Source organism: Hemiscyllium ocellatum, chromosome 23 (genome assembly GCF_020745735.1).
Source record: "Hemiscyllium ocellatum isolate sHemOce1 chromosome 23, sHemOce1.pat.X.cur, whole genome shotgun sequence".
NCBI classification, from domain to species: Eukaryota; Metazoa; Chordata; class Chondrichthyes; order Orectolobiformes; family Hemiscylliidae; genus Hemiscyllium; species Hemiscyllium ocellatum.
In genome coordinates, this window is record NC_083423.1 from 4,992,593 (window position 1) to 5,011,490 (window position 18,898).

An 18,898-nucleotide genomic window follows, 5' to 3' on the forward strand; every position below is an offset into this window, starting at 1 on the left:
TCCATATGTGGACTAGGCAAGAAAGTAAGTCGAATTAAGGTCATAGATGACTGTTGACCTGTTGAATGATCAAACGGCCAAATAGAGTCCTCCTGCTGCTATGGGTGTGTTCTTGTGAAGTGCCCTTCAGTCATGCCTTTGAACATCAAGAAACATCAACGATCCCACTTTGTCTCCATCTGACAAACTCTTGGGTAATCTAGGGCCTACATTGCTAGTTAAAGATCCAACCAGTGTCTTAAAGCTCCCATTACATGAAATCCGCTGGATTGATGGAATTTGTTGTTCACTGTTTGCTGATGGACTGGTACGCGCCCTGTGCTGGTCGCTCATAAATGGAAATGTGTGTCAGCTCATTTTAAACATGTGCCATAGCTCTCGCATTCCCGGGTTTGCTGCTACATCACACACACACACACACACACACACACACTCTCACACATATATACACACTCACTCATACACACACACAGAATCTCTCGCACACACACACTCACACATATATACACACTCAAAGACTCTCTCACACGCACACATACACACACAGACACGCACTCTCTCTCTCATACACACACGCACACTCTCACACATATATACACACTCACTCATACACACACAGAATCTATCTCACACACACACACTCACACATATATACACACTCAAAGACTCTCTCACACGCACACATACACACACAGACACGCACTCTCTCTCTCATACACACACGCACACTCTCACACATATATACACACTCACTCATACACACACAGAATCTATCTCACACACACACACTCACACATATATACACACTCACAGACTCTCTCACACGCACACACATACACACAGACACGCACTCTCACACATATATATACACTCAGTCATACACACACACACACAGAATCTCTCTCACACATACACACACTCTCACACAAATTTATACACTCACTCATACAGACACACACACAGAATCTCTCTCACACACATTCACACATATATACACACTCACAGACTCTCTCACATGCACACACATACACACACAGACACGCACTCTCACACATATATGTACACTCACTCATACACACACACAATCTCACACACACACACACTCTCTCACACTTATATACACTCTCTCTCTCTCTCTCTCTCTCTCTCTCTCACACACACACACCCCAAAGGGACGGCTGTGCAGCTGAACTCACTGCCTATGCAGCAAAGATAAACATCTTGTGTGTACAAGACCGTATTATATTTCAGTATTAATGCTCTTTAAAACAACTGCCAAAAGCTGGAGCTGCTGCCTTTCAGTATGGGACACTAAGCCCAACCAAAAGCAGCCTTGATCAAGTTTCACTTCACATAGTTACCCCCATCACAATAACTTTTAAATTGTGACTGGACCGAGGTTAAGGAGTTCAGTGATGGCAGCTACAGTGTAAAACGCACTGCTGTGCCATTGAACACATGAGGCTTTAGTCTGAGGGAGAGTGTCTGAGGATGAGATTTTTAACCTTCTCTCTGATCATGAACAGAAACTTCAAAACTATTCAGGAAGTTACACACAACAATCTCAGACAAAGAGGAGTTTGATGGTTTTGCCAGCAACAAATAGGCATCCTGTAAGTCTAAAGTATTTTTGTGGAGCCTCAGATTATGTGGAGATCCTCACCATTGATAGTTGGTATGTCTTCACTGCCACAGACTGGGCTTTGTGTTCTAGAACAATCTTAAAATAAAGTCGGGATAGGAGGGTGGGCCCTGCTGTCCCCCTTTTTAACACTTTTTTGAGGTGCTGTAAGGGGAGGTCAACATTCCCCCCATCACCTCCATCCCTCAAAACTCCCCGAATGGGTCAGACCTGTTGTTCCTGTGGTGCTGAGGGACAGGGAACGAGGGACATGGAAGGAGGAAGTGAAACTGACTCAAGTTCCTGACCACACAGCAACACTGAGGCTCAGTGTCGATGTTTTTCAAAGAAAAATATCATTGGAGGCTTTTTTTTTCAATCGTACTGAGAAAAAGTGCTATTTCTTTGCTAAAAAGGAACAGATGTTCCAGAATGTTCCACGTGGACCTGTCGCTATGAGAACCACAGTTGCTGGATTAATTTGACATCCTTTTTATTGCTTTCTCTTCCAGCAATGAAGTCACAAGGGCCGACCTAAAGAAATTGCCAGTGCTGCCCACACAAGCTTTGAAGGACCATCCATCCCTGGCTTATTGGTGAGTCTCACGGCCTCCTAATGCGATTTACATGACACAATGTTCACATACTGTGGGACAGTTGTCTCCTTAGCTCATGTGAGCTGGCAAAGGCGAGGGTATCAATGCGCAGGTAATGATTTTTAGTCCCTCGTATGTAACTGTGCAGACAGAGTAAAGTTTCAGCTGCAAATGTGTTGCTGGTCAAAGCACAGCAGGCCAGGCAGCATCTCAGGAATAGAGATGCTGCCTGGCCTGCTGTGCTTTGACCAGCAACACATTTGCAGCTGTGATCTCCAGCATCTGCAGACCTCATTTTTTACTCGAAGAGTAAAGTTTCAGTCAACTACCATAATAAAGTGGCTCTGCCTCCATTTGTGTGTTTCTTTGTGGGTGGACCACTCTGGATCTCCCCCTCACTCTGTCTTAGTCCCTTTTACGCCCGGGTTCAAGTACCCATTCCCCACCCCAAAAAAAAACAGAAATGTGTAATAACATCTGTGAGCAGGTTGATTTGAAAATGCCTATCCCTTGTCCATTTCCTCATAGTATTCTTTTTCCAGCGTTTCCCATCAATGGTTCCTGTCTCTATCTGCTCTCTACTCTAATGAGAATGCCCATATCTTTCTCAATTGATGGAAGTTTGCTAACTTCCTCCCTTCTCCAGCCAATCCCAACACTTCCTCATTCATCCTCCTCCTGAACATCCTTATCTCGAACACACCCAGCTCATCAACAACTTTGTTTTCTCATGTCTCTGTTCCCAAGCAAGATAATATTCAGAGCAAACAGCATTCTCTTCCTAAGATTCAGGGAAGGCAATAGTTGAGTGATGCTGTTGTTAGACTGTTAACCCAGTGACCCAGCTAATGTTCTGGGGACCTGGGTTCGAATACTACCATGGCAGATGGTGGAATTTGAATCCAATGAAATTCTGGAATTAAGAGTCTAATGATGACGATGAACCCATTGTCCATTGTCAGTAAAAGCCCATCAGGTTCACTAATGTCGTTTAGGGAAGGAAACTGCCATCCTTACCTGGTCTGACCTACATGTGACTCCGGACCCACAGCAATGTGATTGACTCCTAACTGCCCTCTGGGCAATTAGAGATGGGCAAATAAACACTGGCCTAGCCAGCGATGCCCTCATCCCGTGAATGAATAAAAAAACTTTCTTTGTGATGATGTGTTCTGACCTAGTTTTCTGTGGGACTCTCACTTTTCCAGATTTCGCAATCCCATCTCCCAGCATCTGTCACAAACCGACTCGATTACAAGAGTGAGAAGACCTCATATTCATTCAGAGTTAGTCTCCGTGTGAACGCCACATGACATGCTGTCTTGCTGTCACAGCGATTTCAGGACAGTATGATTCCGGCTGTGCATTTCTCCCTTTGCTGTCAATTTGCTTTATATATTGTTTTAAGTCTAAAGTCCCTTCAGAAGTGGATTGGTTGTGGAAAATTTATTTTGAGCTCCAGAAGATAAATTCTGCTTTCCCTGTGAAGATCCTTTTGTGAAGAAAGCTTGTTCCAAGGACAGGTCAGCAAAACCACAGTGGGCCTGCTTGTGTGATCTGTACTGTGAGGCAGAATTAAAAACTCTTGGGGCATCTTACAGCTCCAGCCAATCACCCCACCCCAGCCCGGACTCTAATCCGTCAGTGCTGACTCTGTCTTGACCCTTTCTCTCCTCTGAGTGTCAGAAGGTTGTGAGCCAGTGTGTTATAATGTGGTTATCTGAAGTCCTGATTGGTTCCCAGTGCTCCCCCATCTGTCCTCATTGACCCACACTAGCTCCTGGTGCAGCAACTCCTCGATGTTAGAATTGTTATGTTTGTTTTCACATCTCTTTGCTGCACTCTCCACGTGGGGTTAACAGCAATGTGTCAATGGTTAGACTGCACTCCTGAGTGATGTTAGGGCACATGGGACTAGGATCTGAGTGAAGGAGGTTCTGGTGAAACAACAACCAAAGTTGCTGGAAAAGCTCAGCAGGTCTGGCAGCATCTGTGAAGAGAAATCAAAGTTAATGTTTCAGGTCTGGTGACCCTTCCTCGGAACCGGGTCCTGGGTTCTGGTGAAGTCCAACTCTACCACATCCCTCTAACTCCTGGTAACTGAATAAATGCTCATCGATTCGCATTGATACAGTGCCTGTCCTTCATGTGCCTGACGCTCCCTCACTCTGTTGTGAAGACAGCAGACCTGATTGGAATCTGAGTGTACTCAGGAGGTCAGGCACTGTCACTGTCTCAAAGAGCACCAGGATAAAGAAGGGGCAGGGTGTTAAATTGGATAATCAGCCATAATCGTATGGAATGGCAGAATGGGCCTGAAGGGCTGAATGGCCTACTCCTGCTCCTAGTATCTATATGACTGCAGTATGAGCAGAGAGAAAGCCAGTGAGTTATGCCATGTCTATTCCTTGACACTTGTTTCAGCAACAGTAGGAGGAGGCTTCTTTTGAGATCGTTTGTAATGTGTGAGACATTGCTAAAGTTGTAATGGCAGAGATGTGCACAGTGGGATCACTTGTGCAATCAGGAAGCCAGACCTTTATCTCCATAACTCAGTCAAAATGTTGTAACACGGACTGAGTGGCTCCCAGATCGCTCCCAGAGCTTCAATCTGAAATGGCTGAAGTAATCTCAAATCCTTCTCCCAGTGGTGAGAACCCTCTTATATTTGACACAGTTGCCACTAATTGAGCCATTACAGGCAGAAAGGTTATAAACATCAGAGAGCTGACGCTCAGACAATTCCCAGTAGTGTGGCAGATAGTGTCCTTCTGAGGTTACGGTTAGGTCTATGATCAGCAGAATGTACAATGAGTTTACATCAAAACACACTTCTGATAGGTGTCTTCTGAGAATGCATCACTTCAGAGAAACTTGCAAAGCTGCTCCCTCTCCCAGCACTGTCATTTACCACATTGCAGAAACTGACATAGTTGAAATTGGATGCACTGCTTTTAATAGGAGTGGATATTGTCAGGGGTTCCTGAGCACATCCATTTTCACGCTAATTACCGTCCCCACTTCAGCTCAATGTGAGTTCATTTGTAATTCAATTCTTTCAGTTCCTCTGCTGCATCCTGTACTGCTGTGACTCTTCCCAGAGCCCAATCTCACAAATCCCAACAGTTTATACGTTGACCAAACAGCACAAGCACAGGCCATTCACCCATCCAGTCCCTGCTGGTGTTTTGTGTTTCACTTACCCCTCTATCCTTCCTGACGTAACCTCTCAGCATTTCCTTCTCTTCCCCTCTTCGTCTTGTATTGATCAGGTTTCCCCTTCAATACGTTTCACCTCAGCCACTCCAATGGGAGCAGGTTCCACACTTTGACCCACCAACCGGGAGGGACATCTCTCCTCAATCCCCATTGGAGTTCCTGGGCAATGCGGAAATGAAGGTGTTCATCAAGAAACTATATAAGGGAGAAAAATAGTTCACAAGACCGTAGTTCTTCTGTTAGTGAAGCTGCAGGAATGTTAAGTTGTTTTGAATTGTGTCAAAGCCTCGGACATAAACGAACACAAATCTGTCCGTGTTCGTGCTGACAGGATGGGGTTTGTCAAACATTGCTCAGCTTCTCATTCACAGTTTATTGCTACATAAAGGAGCAGAGACCAGAGGCTGGTGTGGGGACGAGGCTGTGAGGGTGGGGATGGGGCTGTGAGGGTGGGGACGGGGCTGTGAGGGTGGGGACAGGAGCTGTGAGGGTGGGGACGGGGCTGTGAGGGTGGGGACGGGGCTGTGAGGGAGGGAACAGGGCTGTGAGGGTGGGGATGGGGCTGTGAGAGTGGGGAACAGGGCTGTGAGGGTGGGGACATGGCTGTGAGGGTGGGGATGGAGCTGTGAGGGTGGGGATGGAGCTGTGAGGGAGGGAACAGGGCTGCGAGGGTGGAGACGTGGCTGTGAGGGTGGGGACACGGCTGTGAGGGTGGGGATGGAGCTGTGAGGGTGGGGACACGGCTGTGAGGGTGGGGATGGAGCTGTGAGGGAGGGAACAGGGCTGTGAGGGTGGGGACGAGGCTGTGAGGGTGGGGACGGGGCTGTGAGGGTGGGGACGGGGCTGTGAGAGTGGGGATGGAGCTGTGAGGGAGGGAACAGGGCTGTGATGGTGGGGACGAGGCTGTGAGGGTGGGGACGGGGCTGTGAGGGTGGGGATGGAGCTGTGAGGGTGGGGATGGAGCTGTGAGGGAGGGAACAGGGCTTTGAGGGTGGGGATGGAGCTGTGAGAGTGGGGATGGAGCTGTGAGGGTGGGGACAGGGCTGTGAGGGTGGGGACGGAGCTGTGAGGGAGGGAACAGGGCTGCGAGGGTGGAGACGAGGCTGTGAGGATGGGGACATGGCTGTGAGGGTGGGGATGGAGCTGTGAGAGTGGGGATGGAGCTGTGAGGGAGGGAACAGGGCTGCGAGGGTGGAGACCAGGCTGTGAGGATGGGGACATGGCTGTGAGGGTGGGGATGGAGCTGTGAGGGTGGGGATCGGGCTGTGAAGGTGGGGAGTGGGAAATGGGACTGTGGGGGTGGGTATGTGAGGGTGGGTATGTGAGTTGTGAGGGTGGAGAGTGTGGGAACTGTGAAGGTGGGAATTGGGGATGAGCTGTGAGGGTGAGGAATCGGGATGGGGCTGAGGGTGGAGATTGGGGGAGCTGTGAGGGTGGGAAGTTAACCATAATTTTGCACAAAGGCTTTCCCTTCTGTTTCTTGTCGATGGGCATTATGGTGGCAACCCAGTCTAAGCTGCTCCCACTCTCATTATACCGTGTATAGCATCCTATTGAATGGTGGAGCAGGCTTGAGGGGCTGAATGGCCTCCTGCTTTTCCTGTTCAATACAGCCCTTTCCAGCTAGGCCACCGCACTGTGTGGAATGGAACCACAGGAGCTGGCCTGGGTTGGTAGGCTCCGTTAGCTCAGTTGGCTGGATGGCTGGTGAGTGATACTAATAGTGTGGGTTCAATTCCCACACCAGCTGAGGTTACAATGAAGGGCTCCCCTTGCCTCAGGTATGGTGACCCTCAGGTTAAACCCCCACCACCCGATGCCTCTCTTCAGTACGTTATGATAAGTTTTTCTGCACCTGCTCTCATATTAATCCTTGACGTCCCTCACGGTGAGGGTGAATTCACTGTTGCTCGCTGGCCATTGGAAAAGAAGCGAGGTGAAGCTTCAGAAATGGGCAGCGTTAGCTGAGGGAAGGGTGTCCCACCTTGAGGGAGAGAAGGAGAGAAATTGAAGAGAGGACATTGACAAAAAAAAAGCTAAGGAAACAAGATCAGTAAATTCCCAAACTATTCACAGTAAGGTTAGTTTCAGAAGATAGCAATAAACTGGAGGTAAACTGATCTCATTGATAACAGCAGGTGCATCAATGTGGGGCTGTAGCTTTTACACAGCTGTTGGACTCTCCCAGTGTTGTCCCAACTATAAAGGCACAGCTGAGATGATACCGAAGATGTTTGACAGTCTGTGCCATTAACCTCTCCCTAACAGTAACATCACATGCATTCCACTCGGATAAAGGTCAGACCACTGGTTTACACTGCAGATATTTGAGAGGGAAATCTTTCACAGAGAGGAGGATGCAGAAACTCCCGGCTTCTTTTATTTTCTTCAAAATAGCCCCAGATTCTTTCCTCATCTGTGTCTTGAGCAGCATTGTAAGCGCAATTATAGGGGATGACATGGAGGAGCCAGTGTTAGACTGGGGTGGACAAAGTTAAAAAATCACACAACATCAGGTTATAGTCCAACAGGTTTATTTGGAAGCACTAGCTTTCGGAGCACTGCTCCTTCATTAGGAAGCTGTAGAACAGGATCATAAGTCACAGAATGTATAGCAAATGATAACAGTGTCATGCAACTGATACAATATATTGAACAAACCTAGATTGCTGTTAAGTCTTTCATCTTTTAGAATGGGTTGCAGGTTTCAGTTCATTAGTATGTAAATCCCAGAACTTCTTTCAAGTCACATTCTCAAGATAAGTTAAGATTTTATTTAAAAAAGTGACATCTCAGCTCAGACAACGCATTAAAGGAGTGAGGTTAGAGTCTGTCTGTATCCCAAACTTGACTCAGACTGGTTCTATTTCTAAAATAGGAATTTATAAGATATGACATGGATTGACTGCCTGCAGGTTGTGTGTTTTCTGAGCAACAATATGGCTGTCTAAGGAGCATCTTGTAGATAGTACACACTGCTGCTACTTTCAGTTCTGATCAAGAGTCTCCAGACTGAAGTTGCCAAATCTGCTGAGTTTCTCCAGCAATTTATGTCTTTGTTTCATATTTCCAGCAAGTGCTGATCTTTGCTTTATTTCACAGAATTGGTCCCTGGAGTAAAGTGGAATTAAGTAGAGTCGGACTGTATTGAAGAATGAGAGATGATCTGATTGAAACTCTTCAGGAGTTTGACAGCCAGTGATACAAAGTTAGGTGGATGGCAGGTAGTTCTGAGGAGGTGGGGAGGCTGCAGGAAGATTTAGACAGTTTAGGAGAGTGGTCCAGGAAATGGCTGATGAAATTCAAAGTGAGCAAATGCGAGGTCTTGCACTTTGGAAAAAAGAATACAGGCATGGACTATTTTCTAAATGATGAGAAAATTCATAAAGCCAAAGTACAAAGGGATCTGGGAGTGCTAGTGCAGGATTCTCCAAAGATTAACTTGCAGGTTGAGTCCATGGTTAAGAAAGCAAATGTAATATTGTCTTTTATCTCAAGAGGGTTGGAATGTAAAAGCTCTGGTTAGGCCCCATTTAGAATACCATATCCAATTCTGGGCCCCACACCTCAGGAAGGACACACTGGCACCAGAGTGTGTCCAGCGGAGATTCACACAGATGATCCCTGAAATGGTCGGCCTAACATACGATGAATGGCCAAGGATCCTGGGATTGTATTCATTAGGGTTTAGAAGGTTGAGGGGAGATCAAATAGAAACTTACAAGATAACACATGGCTTAGAAAGGGTGGACACTGGGAATTTGTTTCCATTAGTTGGGGATACTAGAACCTGTGGGAACAGCCTTAGAATTAGAGGGGGTCAATTTAGAACGGAAATGAGACATTTCTTCAGCCAGAGGGTGGTGGGCCTGTGGAATTCATTGCCATGGAGCGCAGTGGAGGCCGGGACGCTAAATGTCTTCAAGGCAGAGATTGATAAATTCTTGATCTTGAATGCCCATCAGCCATGATTAAATGGTGGATTGGACTCAATGGGCCAAATGGCCTTACTTCCACTCCTATGGCTTATGATCTTAACAATGCTAAACTCATATTTTTCCCATTTGGAGAATGGGGTCACAGTCTCAAACAATGTTATTGGAATTTAGGAATGAGATGAAGAGAAATTTGTAAATCATTGGAATTCTGTCCCCCAGAGGATGATGGATACTCAGAGTTTGGAGCATAATTGGTTAGCTGTGAATTCGTGTAGAATGTTACCCCAGCTTTAATTTTTGAGTGTTCTAATTTAAAAATAACCGGTAACAAGGTTTTGTGTTAAGTAAGATCAAAAGTTAGGTTATTGTGCAATTATTGCTATGATTTATTACGTAACAGAGTGATATAGTTATTAGATAAAAATGAAGATTCAAAGATTAAAAATAGTTACAAATTAAAGTATTTATAAAGATGATAGTCAGTTCAGACCTGTAACGTTGCAGATCCTTTATTTGCTTGAGGATTTCTTTTCTGAGGGGAAGGGGTTGAAGACTTGGAATTCAGAATACAGCAGCTTTAGTTGATTGGCTGGAGTTACCTGCCCAGGCTGACTCAGTAAGTGGAGTAGGCTTGAACAGAAAGGGTTTCTTGTTACTCATTGGTTCTGCAGTTATGGCACTCGGAGATTGCCTGAACCCTTCTAGCAGAACGGTGATTGATTTCTGCAGAATCCTTCTCTTGAGCTGAGAGTTCTTTCCCTGAGGATGTTCCTGGAGATCTCTCTGGAAAAAGATATCCCACCACCGTACAAAGACGAAGCTCAAATTGCCTGCTTTGTTAACTTTGCGAAAATAAGGACTGCAGATGCTGGAGACCAGAGTCAAGATTAGATTGGTACTGGAAAAGCACAGCAGGTCAGGCAGCATCCGAGGAGCAGGAAAATCAACGTTGATCATTCCTGAAACGTGGATTTTCTGCTCCTCAGATGCTGCCTGACCTGTTGTGCTTTTCCAGCACTGCTTTGTTAACTTTGGTGAGTCATTGTCGCACAAAGCACTATGGATTGAGCTCAAGTTCTTTGTGGGAGTTTCTTCCAGCCTCTCATTTGTCTCAGAAGTTTTTTTGAAGCCTCACACTTTGTAGCGATGCATTATTTTGTCCGGGGGTGGAGGGGTAATTAAATTCAAATTTTTTCCATTTGTAGTTGCTGTGAATCAGTAAGAGCCACCCATACAGCCCCTGCCAGCCATTGTCAACACTGTGCCAATTTCTTAAAAATTCATATTAACCATCTTTTTAAAATAAATAAGAATTGCACATTCAAGACAAAGGTTGAGAAATGGACGCTGAGAGAATTCAAAGAGATGTGGAAAGTGTGGGAATGCGGGATTTGGGTAGACATTCCGACAAATCTTGATAAATGGAAGAACAGACCATTCAAACCTGGTGCTAACCTCAGTGTACAGCATTTTCAGAAAGTCACAGTGCAGTTTTAAATGTAACGCGTGCTCTCTGTTACCCTTCAGTGAGGACAGAGTGATCGAACACCACAAGAAAGTCAGCGGACAGACCAGAGGACAAGCTATTGTGAAGTAAGTTGTGCATTTTCTGGAAATAAATTTTCTGGGATTAATTTTTATCAGGACTGTATCTTGCTGATCTGTTGAAAAAAACCGAACTGCTGGACTTTACCACGAGCAATGTTCTTTCTCCTGCAAACTGGCTACAGACTCCCTCTCTTGCTCGTTCTTGTGTAGTTTCAAAATAAACAGATTAATTCCTTGATTTAAGCAGTGAAGTGATGAATCTGACTCAAACACGTTCTGTGTTTGTGTGATAGCATCACCAGCAGTGACCTCCAAGTTGAAAACTCTTGCCCTTTTATGGTCAATACAAATGTGATTTATATTTTTCCCCAATGCCCTTTAATGACTGATTTAATTTCTGTTCGTTTTGCTCATTTGCCTATTTCAAATGTTTCTTCTTTGAGTTTTCTTAATATTCACGGTCCTTCTGCTGCCTATTTTCCTCTGTTTTTATTTATAGGTTTCACTGTGTAAATGTTTCAATGTTTCTGGAACACTAGGAGAAAAGTGATTCAAAATCATTTCTAACATTCCTTCCATTTCTTTTCCTTCCCAGTTACATGAGTATTGCAGAATCTCTTCCAACTTATGGAGTGCACTATTATGCAGTAAAGGTAAACTTCTTCACTTAAAAATGAATCCCCCCACTCCCACCCCCAACCCTGTTCTGTGTTCAGAAAGTCACAGAAATACGTCTCTAACAGATGACCTGACTGCCTTCCAGCTCTGGAAGACAGGGTGGTGAATTGTCAAGTTAATGTCTGTGATCTCTAAGCTAATGATATAGGGACAAGGGTTCACATCCCCACCCTGCCACATGGTGAGATTTGGATTCAATATTTTTTTTAAATTGACTGTAAAATCTCTTGCCGAATAGCAACCACTGTTGATTGTTGTAAAAACCTATCTTATTCACTCATGACCTTTAGGGAAGGGAATCTGTCATTCTTTGGCAATCTGGGCTACAAAGCATCAGCAATATGGTTGACTCTTAAATGCCAGCTGGGTACTTACGGATGGACAATAAACACTGGCATATGAATTAATAAAAAAAAAGCTCAAAGTGCAAAATTTTCGTCCTAGTCTTTAAATTCCTGTACAGTTTTGACCATCCCTGTCTCTGTACTCCCTCCCCTCCAGCCCTATCATGTTCCAAGAACTCTCCACTTGATGAAAGGGTGGACCCGGAGGAACCTTGAAGAACATGTTCACAGATCATTGAAGGCAGCACGGCAGGTAGAGAAGATGGTGAAGAAGGTGTATGGGATACTTGTTGAAAATGTGTTGCTGGTTAAAGCACAGCAGGTCAGGCAGCATCCAAGGAATAGGATACTTGCCTTCATTAGTAAAAGATATTGAATACAAGAGGAAGAATATCACGGAGCTGTATACAGTGCTAGGCCACAGCTGCAGAACTGAGTGCAGTTCTGGTCTCTACACAATAGGAAGGATGTGAGGGGATGCAGAGGGGATCCACCAGCATCTTTCCTGGGCTAGAGGGTTCCATCTCTGAAAAGAGACTGGATAGTTAGGAGTTTTCTCCTTCGAGTATAGAACAGTACATCACATGAACAGGCCCTGCGGCCCACAATGTTATACCGAACATGATAACAAATTAAACTAATCCCTTCTGCCTGCCCTGGTCTATACCTCTCCATTTCTTGGTTTATTGTTGTACTTATCTAAAAGCCCCTTAAACACCCCTATCATACCTGCCTGTACCACAGCCTGTGGCAGTGGTTACAGCAGAGAAAGTGAGTGGCACAGAGTTCTGAAAGGCCCAATCAGAAAAGATAAACAGCAGCCAAGAGCTTTAAGGTAAGGAGCAGGGGGTTTCGAGAAGGTGTTTTCATCCAGAGTGTTGTGAGTACCTGGAGTTCAGGCCCTAAGAGTGTGGTAGAGGCAAGAGCCATTCAGGTATTTAAGAACTATTTAGATGAGAACTTGAAACACCACAGCATACACGGCTTATTCCCGAAACATCGATTCTCCTGCTGCTCGGATGCTGCCTGACCTGCTGGGCTTTCCCGCGCCACACTTTTTGACATAGCATACAAGGGCCAATTGCTGGAAAATGGGATTGGAACAGATAGATGTTCGATGACTGGCACAGACATGATAGGCTGAAGGGCCTCCTTCCTTGCTGTGAACACCCTACGACTCATCTGTCCCAATTCTTTCGTTCTACTGTTGGCTTCAGCCATTTCGACCCAAGCCCATGACCTCCTGCACTAAAAAAATTTAACTCTCCTGTTTTCAGAACCAGTTGAAGAAAATTAGACCAGCCATCAAGTTTAAAAAAAGAAGAGCGCTTCATCATGAAATGTTGATCTGATATTGTTTTTGCACCAGAGATCATTGGTTAAAATATAACCATACAGTGAAGTGCGGGTCCATGTATAAGAAATAGGAGGAGTAAACCATTTGGATCTTGGAGCCTGCTGTGTCATTGAGTAAATTCACGACTGATTGTCTACTTCAACCCACCTTCCAGCACCATCCTCATATCGTTTCAGAGACAAGGAGAGGCTGTGATATTTTCTCAAAAGCCCTGCCAACTGAAACTTTATTTCCTTTAAACCAAACACAAAGGCTAGGGCTGTTTTCTCTGGAGCAGCAGAAGCTGAGGGGTGACCTTACAAAGGTTTATAGAATCATGAGGGACAGGGAGAGGGTGAATAGCCAAAATCTTTTTACAAAAGTGGGGGAGTCCAGAACTAGAGGGCATAGGTTTAAGGTGAGAAGGGAAAGATGGAAAAAGGACCTGAGGGGTAACTTTTTCACACAGTTGGTAGTACATCTGTGGAACAAGCTGCCAGAGGAAGTGGTGGACGCTGGTACAATGACAACATTTAAAAGGTATCTGGATGGGTGCGTGGGTAGGAAGGGTTTAGAGCAATATGGGCTAAATGCTGGTAAACGGGATTAGGTCAGATTGGGATGTCTGGTTGGTGCACATGAGTTGAACTGAAGGGTCTGTTTCCGTGCTGTATGACTCTATAACTCTGTAACCTCCTTAGAATGCAATTTACTTCGCCAAGCTCACTGTGATTATCCCCTCTCCACCCACTCACATCAGCTTTTTGACAGCATCGTTGCTGTTCTTGGAAGCTTTTCCTTGTTTTCAGTGAAAAATCAACTCAGATTTTAAGAAGGTATTTGTTTCGGTTCCACTTTCACCAGAAGTGAGAATGCTGATTTACTCATTCCCATTCTCACATCTTTGATTGAAGGTGGGCCTATTCTGTGGAATGATTCAAATTATTATAGAATCTGTCTGTTTGGATATTTCTTGAAGGGACAATGTTAAATGAATGCAACACGACCCGAGGTACCGAGTCAAAAATTCATTAAAGGTGGCGAGTCAGCAATGAAGTCTCTAATAATCAGAAAATGAGATAGGAGTACTAAGATGCCTTCTTATGCAGCACATAAAGGTGGTGATGTTCTCGTGGTATGATCATGGACTATTAGATCAGAGATCCAGGTAATGTTCTGGGGAACTGGGTTGAAGTCCCACCATGGCAGATTGTGGACGTTGACTCCAACAAAAAGTTAAGAGTTAAATGATGACCTTGAAGCCATCATCGGTTGATGGAAAACCCATCTGGTTCATCTTAGGGAAGGGAACTGCTGTCCTTATCCCATCTGGTCTACACATGACTCCAGACCCACAGCAATGTGGTTGACTCTTGACTGCCCTCTGAGTAATTAGGGATATGCTGGTCCAGCCAATGACGTCCACATCCTGTGAATGAATAAAAACAAACAAACATGATGCTATTAAAAATAACATGTGGGCATCATGAAGGGAGTGAGTTAGACTGAAAACCGATGAGTCGTAATGCTAGTGAATCCAGCAGAAACATTCCAACAGTAAGAGGACATTTAGAACCTTTCCATTGCCTTGTGAGGAAAGGCTAGACCAACAGGGTCTGTATCCTCTGGAGTTTAGAATAGCCCATGGGGACTTCATTGGAATGTTGTAGATCCTGGGGGGACTTGACTGGGAGGAGGGATATGGAAAGGAGGTTTCCTCTTGTGGGAGAATCTAGAATTAGGGGTCATAGTTTAAATGAAAGGGTCAACCATCTGAGTCAGAGAGGAGGAAGCATTTTCTCTCTCAGAACATTGAGAGTTTGCAGAATTCCCTTCCTTAGAAGGCCGTTGATGCAGAATATTTAAATATTTTGAAGGTGGAGGAGATAGATTCTTAATGACCAAAGGGATGGGAGATTATTGAGGATATGCAGGAATGTAGAGTGGAGGTTAAAATCAGATCAGCCACAGTCTGACTGAATGGGCCGAGCGGCCTACCGTTGTTCCTTGTTTATATGTTCGTAGAACGCAGTGTAGTTGGTTTCTCTTGTTGGTATCAGCAAGGCACTACCTGGAGTTCCCTGCCCTCTGTCACTGAGCACTGTTGCCTTTCACAGACAGCGGAAATGCTTTGACATGGCTGTACTCCACATTGAGCTCAGGCACAAGGTCACTTCCCACCTCCAGCTTTTATACTGCTTTACTGCAGTTCATTGAGACATGGTCAGAAATGTATGAAGAAGATTGGGAGGTCACCCATTAAAGACTTCTTCCTTTTCTCAAGGGTGTTTCAGTCTCCACATGCTGCTACTTCCTTCCCCTCCTTGTGTGGCCTTCAGTGGTGTGCAGCTGGTCAATAACATCACTGCCTGTTTATATTCCTCTTGATTTCTGTCCTCTTTATTAGTGTTAGCACTCATCAGGTCTAACTCCCTCACTTCACAATGCTCCTAGCGTTTCATGTTATTTTCACTCGAACTGTGTATTCTGAGTGGCAGAAACACCAAGCCTGGCTCACTATCTCTCAGAAAATATGAACCCAGCACCTCAGAAAGTATTTCAACAATAAACCACCATCTCAACGGAAAATCAGTCATGAGCATTCTCTTTTAATTCACTCATGGAATGTCTCTGGCTGGGTGTCTCTGGCTGGGCCCAGCACTTTATTGCCTGTTCCTTGTTGCCCCTTGAGAAGCTGGTGGTGGTGAGCTGTTTTCTTGATCCACTGCAGTCTGCCTGCTGGGGGTAGATCACCAGTGTTGTCAGAAGAATCCCAGGGTTTTGACCCAGCGACACTGAAGGAACGGTGATATATTTCCAAGTCAGGATGGTGAGTGTCTTGGCGGGAAATAGCAGGAAGTCGTATTCCCATGTAGCTGCTGCCCTTGTCATTCTAGAGGTAGTGGTCATGGATTTGGAAGGTGCTGTGAAAAGAGGCTGGGTGAGTTATTGCAGGACAGATTAACAAAAGTATAGAACTGCAAGTTTAAGAGTTATTTGCGCACATATCTCTCTGTCATATATTGAAAGAATGTTTGTTGAGGTGCTGATTACCAGACTCAGTGCCTACTCTTTTTGGAGCAGGAAAATCGACGTTTTGGGCAAAAGCCCTTCATCAGGATTACAGGCCTCTATTCCTGATTAAGATTACAGGCCTGTATTCCTGATTAAGATTAGAGGCCTCTATCCCTGATTAAGATTACAGGCCTGTATTCCTGATTAAGATTACAGGCCTCTATTCCTGATTAAGATTAGAGGCCTCTATCCCTGATTAAGATTACAGGCCTGTATTCCTGATTAAGATTAGAGGCCTCTATTCCTGATTAAGATTAGAGGCCTCTATCCCTGATTAAGATTACAGGCCTGTATTCCTGATTAAGATTAGAGGCCTGTATTCCTGATTAAGATTACAGGCCTCTATCCCTGATTAAAATTACAGGCCTGTATTCCTGATTAAGATTACAGGCCTCTATTCCCGATTAAGATTACAGGCCTCTATTCCTAATTAAGATTAGAAGCCTGTATTCCTGATTAAGATTATAGGCCTCTATCCCTGATTAAGATTACAGGCCTGTATTCCTGATTAAGATTAGAGGTCTGTATTCCTGATTAAGATTACAGGCCTCTATTCCTGATTAAGATTAGAGGCCTGTATTCCTGATTAAGATTAGAGGCCTGTATTCCTGATTATGATTACAGGCCTCTATCCCTGATTAAGATTACAGGCCTGTATTCCTGATTAAGATTAGAGGTCTGTATTCCTGATTAAGATTACAGGCCTCTATTCCCGATTAAGATTACAGGCCTCTATTCCTAATTAAGATTAGAGGCCTGTATTCCTGATTAAGATTATAAGCCTCTATCCCTGATTAAGATTACAGGCCTGTATTCCTGATTAAGATTACAGGCCTCTATTCCTGATTAAGATTACAGGCCTCTATTCCTGATGAAGGGCTTTTGCCTGAAACGTTGATTTTCCTGCTCCTCGGATGCTGCCTGACCTGCTGGGCTTTTCCAGCACCACTCTAATCTAGACTCTGGTTTCCAGCATCTGCAGGCCTCACTTTTGCCTCAGTCCCTACTCTGTCTGTCACTGGAGTGCCAGGGGCTCTTTACGTGTAATTTTGACACATTGAGAGCAGTCAGTGCCAGCTTTCCCAATCGAGTGGATTCACCAGAAGTTCTTCTTGACTTTCTGACGGGCTGCAGGCTCTCTCTTTGGCAGGACTTCTCTGACCAAGATCAAGGACTGTGATTAGTCTGGGATGTCCAGATGCTGCTGCAATTCTGACTGAGCTGCTGGGGTTCCCTCATGGGGCGTCTCTGCCTCTCGTATTCACTTTGCTCCTTTAAGACATCCAGTCCAATCAAACTCCCTGGCCAAGCTTTTGGGCATCTCCTGAAGGAGGCACAGTATGACATATTGTCCCCTAGTATTTCTCCGAAGCATCTTGGGATGTTCCTGTCCAAAGAGCAATCATGTAGATGAGTCTCTGAGGGAAGCTGTGATGTAACTGTGAGCTCAGTGCCCATTTTCAACAAGAGGGTTAGGTGCTGCAGAGCTCAGAGTAGACTGTCCTGCTGCCCTGATTTAATGTGCAGGTTGTCAACAACCATTGTCTAGAAGTAACTTTTTAAAGAGATAGGGACAAATGGCCTTGTGGTATTATCATTAGATTATTAATCCAGAGACCCAAGTACAGCACCACCTTCGGTACAAAGGTCCCTTGGTGCAAAATCTTAGGTACAATGTAAAAACTAAAGAACATGACAGTCCTTCTTAGTGTTAAGCAGAAAGATAAAGAAATAATTCTTGGACAGTGGTACACAGTCAGTGAGTTGCCCTGGAAGTCCTCAACATTGACTCTGGACCCCATGAATTCTCATGGCTTCAGGTTAAACATGGGTAAGGAAACCTCCTGCTGATTACCATGTACTGTTTTAGATTACTTACAGTGTGGAAACAGGCCCTTCGGCCCAACAAGTCCACACCGACCCGCCGAAGCGACAACCCACCCATACCCCTACATATACCCCTTACCTGACACTATGGACAATTTAGCATGGCCAATTCACCTGACCCACACATCTTTGGACTGTGGGAGGAAACCGGAGCACCCGGAGGAAACCCACGCAGACACGGGGAGAATGTGCAAACTCCACACAGTCAGTCACCTGAGGCGGGAATTGAACCCAGGTCCCTGGCGCTGTGAGGCAGCAGTGCTAACCACTGTGCCACCGTGCCGCCACTGTTCTCCCTCAGCTGATGAATCAGTGCTCCTCCATGTTGAACAACACTTGGAAGAAGCACTGAGGGGGGCAAGGGCACAGAATGTATCCAGAGTAGGGGATGTCACTGTCCAACACCAAGTGGGCTCAGCAGCAGCATTACTGATTGAGCTGATTGTGTCCTGAAGGACACAGCTGTTAGACTGGGTCTGGGACAGGTGGGAAACAACAAGGGGGGGAAAACATACCTGACCTTATCCTTACCAATCTGCCAGCTGCAGATGTATCTGTCCATGACAATACCGGTAAGAGTGACCACCACACAATCCTTGTGAAGACCAAGTCCCACCTTCACATTGAGAATCCCCTCCATCGTGTTGTGCGGCACT

The 18,898-nt window shown here is 45.2% G+C and overlaps 1 protein-coding gene across 4 annotated transcripts in view; it reads left to right on the forward strand.

Moving 5' to 3' along the window:
• frmd4a (FERM domain containing 4A) overlaps nt 1-18,898 on the forward strand; it is a 397,798-nt gene that overhangs the window by 273,810 nt on the left and 105,090 nt on the right. For all 4 annotated transcript variants that reach the window (XM_060842610.1, XM_060842608.1, XM_060842609.1 and 1 more), the window contains exons 8-10: nt 2,134-2,217; nt 10,902-10,967; nt 11,518-11,575. In XM_060842610.1, coding sequence (XP_060698593.1) covers nt 2,134-2,217; nt 10,902-10,967; nt 11,518-11,575 — 208 coding nt within the window. The remainder of the gene's footprint in view (nt 1-2,133; nt 2,218-10,901; nt 10,968-11,517; nt 11,576-18,898) is intronic.